This window comes from Electrophorus electricus, chromosome 3 (genome assembly GCF_041902795.1).
Source record: "Electrophorus electricus isolate QZ-2024a chromosome 3, ASM4190279v1, whole genome shotgun sequence".
In the NCBI taxonomy this organism is placed as follows: Eukaryota; Metazoa; Chordata; class Actinopteri; order Gymnotiformes; family Gymnotidae; genus Electrophorus; species Electrophorus electricus.
In genome coordinates, this window is record NC_137499.1 from 35,227,818 (window position 1) to 35,232,201 (window position 4,384).

General features: G+C 41.1%; 1 protein-coding gene across 1 annotated transcript; it reads left to right on the plus strand.

Annotated features, from left to right (window-relative positions):
* The first annotated feature begins 534 nt into the window (after positions 1 to 534).
* On the plus strand, positions 535 to 1,705 carry eve1 (even-skipped-like1). The gene is made up of 3 exons (XM_026997925.2): positions 535 to 541; positions 685 to 929; positions 1,223 to 1,705. Exons 1-3 carry the CDS (start codon positions 535 to 537, stop codon positions 1,703 to 1,705), a joined length of 735 nt encoding a protein of 244 aa, XP_026853726.2.
* Positions 1,706 to 4,384: the final 2,679 nt, after the last annotated feature.

Sequence of the window (4,384 nt, forward strand, 5' to 3'; positions counted from 1 at the left end):
CGACACGAGATAGATCACATAGAAGGAGGGGGTGGTCAGAGGCTACAAAAACAACTCATCCTTCTTACTATAAACGAACTTGGCTAGGGTCTACAAAGGTACCCTCAACGGTGTGGAAAGCAATAAGCCTACTTACTTAATAGGGGATTGCAATGCTGTAACAATCAATTTAAGACTACACGTTGGAGATATCTGGATTAATATCTGAGCCATTTCTTGTACAGAGGTCAAAGTTCACTCGGGAACTATCCAAGGAAAATGTGTAAGTAAATTATATCACTCTTTAATATATACGAGTATTTATGCATAGCAGAGAGTGCAGCTTTACGACGAAGAATAAACACAACTTATGTGGACACAATTAATATTTGGTAACTCTTTTCCACCTAATTCTCGACCGACTACTGTTACCACTATGTGGGGCATAATGTTTGCTTACCGTTAATATACTATATCATTGGACACAGCGTGCAAGTTGGGATACTTTTAGGATTTGTGCTATGTACTTTGGTGACATTTATATCCCCGTTCAGCATGCAAGGTTAGTTGCCCAAATAATATTTTGGCTGTACCAATATATTCTCTGAATGAAATAAGTAGGGGTCTCACCAGGCTTTAAGTTCTGCCTATTTTCAGAAAAAAAAAAGCATAATATAGTTAAATTTGACTTTCGTTATTTTTCAGTGGCAGAAGGCACGGAGTCTCCAATTTCGTCCGTTAGTCATGCAGACAGTGACAATGGGGAGGAGGAATCGTGCCCGCGCATCGCACTGATAACTGGGATAGACCAGAGTCGGCGGCATAGAACTGCCTTCACACGAGAGCAGCTGTCGCGCCTTGAACAGGAATACTGCAAAGAGAGTTATGTGTCACGAGCCAGACGATGTGAATTGGCGGCTGCGCTCAACTTACCCGAAACCACTATAAAGGTATTCATAGTTTTTACACGTGACGCTCAAAATACGCAGATAACCCAAATATGTGAAGAATTTTAAAATACCTTAAAAAAGTCAACAATTGGTATAAGAACCATTTGACAACTAATTGGCGAACTTTGAACTGTATCACTGTAATTCTTTATCACATTTCTAGTGTAAAAGTGGATAGCAGTGCTAGTTACAAAGAGGGGACAGCATTGTTCCATTACTACTGAGTTCAAGATTGAGCAGGCAACATATTCCACTCATCTGACTGCGACCCCATTTCCTTTGTGTAATTGCAGGTCTGGTTTCAGAACAGACGGATGAAGGATAAGAGGCAGCGCCACAGTCTGAGCTGGCCTCACCCACTGGACCCAAACCTGTGTGCCTTCATGTTGAGCCAGGCAGCAGCAGGGCTGCCATACCCCATGCTGCCTCACCTTCCTCTACAGCTGTACTCGCGCCTGGGCATGGGCAGTATGTCTCCCCTCTCCACGCTGTCCAGCCCCTACAGTGCTGCTGCCACCCTAAGACCACTGGACACTCTGCGCTTTCCACACTCGCATTACCCTAGGCTGGGTGGGCTTCCATCTCCAGTACTCTACCCGCCTGTGCACACAATGCAGCATCCAGCAGCTTGCCCCTGCTCCTACTGTCTCCATTGGGGACCAGACCAGCTGCTTAAAGCCAGGGGGGTGCCCAGTTTTGGAGTAACTCTGGGCAGCACCCCAAAACCCTCAGCTACCCTGTTAGAATACAGAGAAGAAGTACCATTGCCACAGTGAAAGCAATGCCTCAATTAACATCAGGGATTACATTTTTGTCTATATCAGTGGTCACCAAACCTCAGCCTGTGTTAGTATAGAGTTTAATAGGAACCCAACTTTAACACAATTGGCACTGTTAATCAAGGTCTTCTGAGGACACTCAGGTGTGTTATCTTAGGCCTAGAATTACATTCTGCCAGGCATGTCTTCAGGAGGAAGGTTGGGAACCACTTATGTTTCACATAACAATATTGCTACACAACCAGAACTAGAAGAGGGAAATGCCAAAGATCACTGGCTTACCTATGATGCACAGCTGTTAAACTGTATTTTAGTTTCCTACCTGTGGAAATGTCTTACCTGTGGAGTTATTTTTATGACCATTTAAAAACAGGTGACATTTGTTACTTGCAATTAACATACAATGCTGCTCCTGAATACTGTGTTAAACTAACTTTTGTATATATTTGCTTTAAAAAATTATACGGCAAGTCTATTAAAATATTTATGAAAATATTGTAGTTACAGAATTAGTTTTTTGAAATGAAGAAATTGCATACATTCTACAGACACATGAAACTGAATATGTATGATATAAAAATAACAGAAACAAGAATTTCACAATTGCATTTTTCCATTGATATTCTGTATTCTAATATAAAATTTGCACCTGTTAAGGTGTCCTACATTCTATCCTGTCAACCCAGACAGTGGCTAAACTAAGAGACACTTATCAAAATTACAGATACTACTCTACCTTAATCCTGTCATTATAGCCCATGCTAGACTTAACCCATATAACCCTAGGCAGCATGGTCCAACATGCCTTAAAACCAAGTAGACAAAACAACAAGAGGTGGACAGGGATGTTGAAGACCACTAATCAACAAAGACAGGCTCAGTGCTCATAATGAGCACCCCCCCCCCCCCCCCAAAAAAAAAAAACCCACTCAAACTGATGGCATTGCTTTATGAGCTGGAAGTCTACCTAAACTCATAACTATTCTGAGATGTACTCTCATTGGCCCTGTGAAATACAGTGCCATATATATAGTCTGTGAAGCACTTTGCTTCCAGAGCTAATGAAGGACCTCTTTCCAAAATGTCCTGTTTCTCTGAAAACTGTACTTTACTACAATTTTGAATATCTGTATATATAGTAGTATATGGGTATATGTAGTACATGTAGTATAAAGGCATTAATACAGTTACTGACACGTCACAGCAAGGGACGCATCATGGATTAGGGCACCTGCTGTGGCCCAGGTGTGTTAGCTTACTTGAGCCACACCTGTGGCAGGTGATTTATAATACAGAGCTACGTAATTTATAGCTAAGCTAAGCTTCTGCTTAGCTCTGCAGTATTGTTAATATTCACTTTGACATCATAGCCTTTATGAGGCACCAAAATCAGCTGCTTTTCATAGCTTAGTGAAGTAGGCTGCCTGATTCCCAGTCATATTAAGTTAATGGGCTTATAAATTTGCTCCCTTTCATGTCCAGTAAGTGCTGCTTTTTATGTCATTTCTACTATGCATTAATTTGTGGCCTTCTAAGACAAGTCAATCAGATACTGCTGAAAAAAGGTCATGTCCCCAAATGTAAATCAGTAAGATAAACTGGACAAATTGGTTTTCACTCAATTACTCCAAGTAAGCGTAGGGCAACTTTTGAAAAGGTTTATGTTATTAAAATGCACATTCATATTAAGCACTGAAAATAAACATGCTTATCATCTGCACTGCACCAGCATTGTGCTAGAACATTCCAATACCCTTCTAGAACTGTTCTAGTGCATTCAAACTAAAATATGACATACCACCCAGAAAATGAAAATTGTAAAAGGACAAACTCTGATAGACAAATTCTGATTTCTTCTGTCCCACTAATAGCTGCACTACCAATGATTACCTGAAGCAATAGATGAAAGATGAAAACAGCCCTCAACGGCACCACCCTGGTCTGCGTCAGACAATAACTCAACAGGTGATGTCTGTAATAAAACGGCCAATAGGTGGGGAATGACAGTAAAAGGGATGCTCTTCTTCATGCGAATTGTGAGAATTGAGGCTAATTGGGAGTGACTGTAAAAAAGATCTTGTTTCTGGAGGTAGTGAGAAAGCTGAAGGAGCAAACAGTAAAAGCTTTCTTTTGTCTAGTGAGCACCATAGTGTGATATTTACAACATCCTGCTAATGCAGCCTTGGCCCTGGGGGTGTCGAAAGATGGGCATGACAAGTCCTATGTCAGCACCATGATCTTCTAGGAGGTCCCTTTCTAAACTGCGTCCAATGCACTTGTCCAACCTCACACAGTAAGTCTCAAGAAAAGTATTGCAAGAGGTTTACACAGGAACACAGGCATGCTTCATTTCAGGATCAGCAGAATCCACTGGAGTTTGAATCCGGTTTTTTTTCTACCACTTAAAGTACTTCTCGCTAGCTGTAAATTTTCATTTGTCACACAAGAATCAATTCCCCATGAGGAAAGAGACTGACAGGAACTAATAAATGTAGCTCTTGGTGTGACTAGAGTGTATCACAGCAATAACAAACATCTCAGAACTAGAATAAAAGAGTGCAGTAGAGAGTGCTCTGGCAAATATTATTGTTCTGTAATGTCATATGGGAGCTTCAACAGTTATCCAAAGATCCCTACATTAAAGATGTCCAGGACAGTCACATTTTCTGCGGCCGT

What these genes read in the sequence shown, in the direction of transcription:
- eve1 (XM_026997925.2), top strand. An exon ending in TACCCGAAACCACTATAAAG is followed by an intron (nt 930 to 1,222) that starts GTATTCATAGTT and finishes GTGTAATTGCAG; the next exon opens with GTCTGGTTTCAGAACAGACG.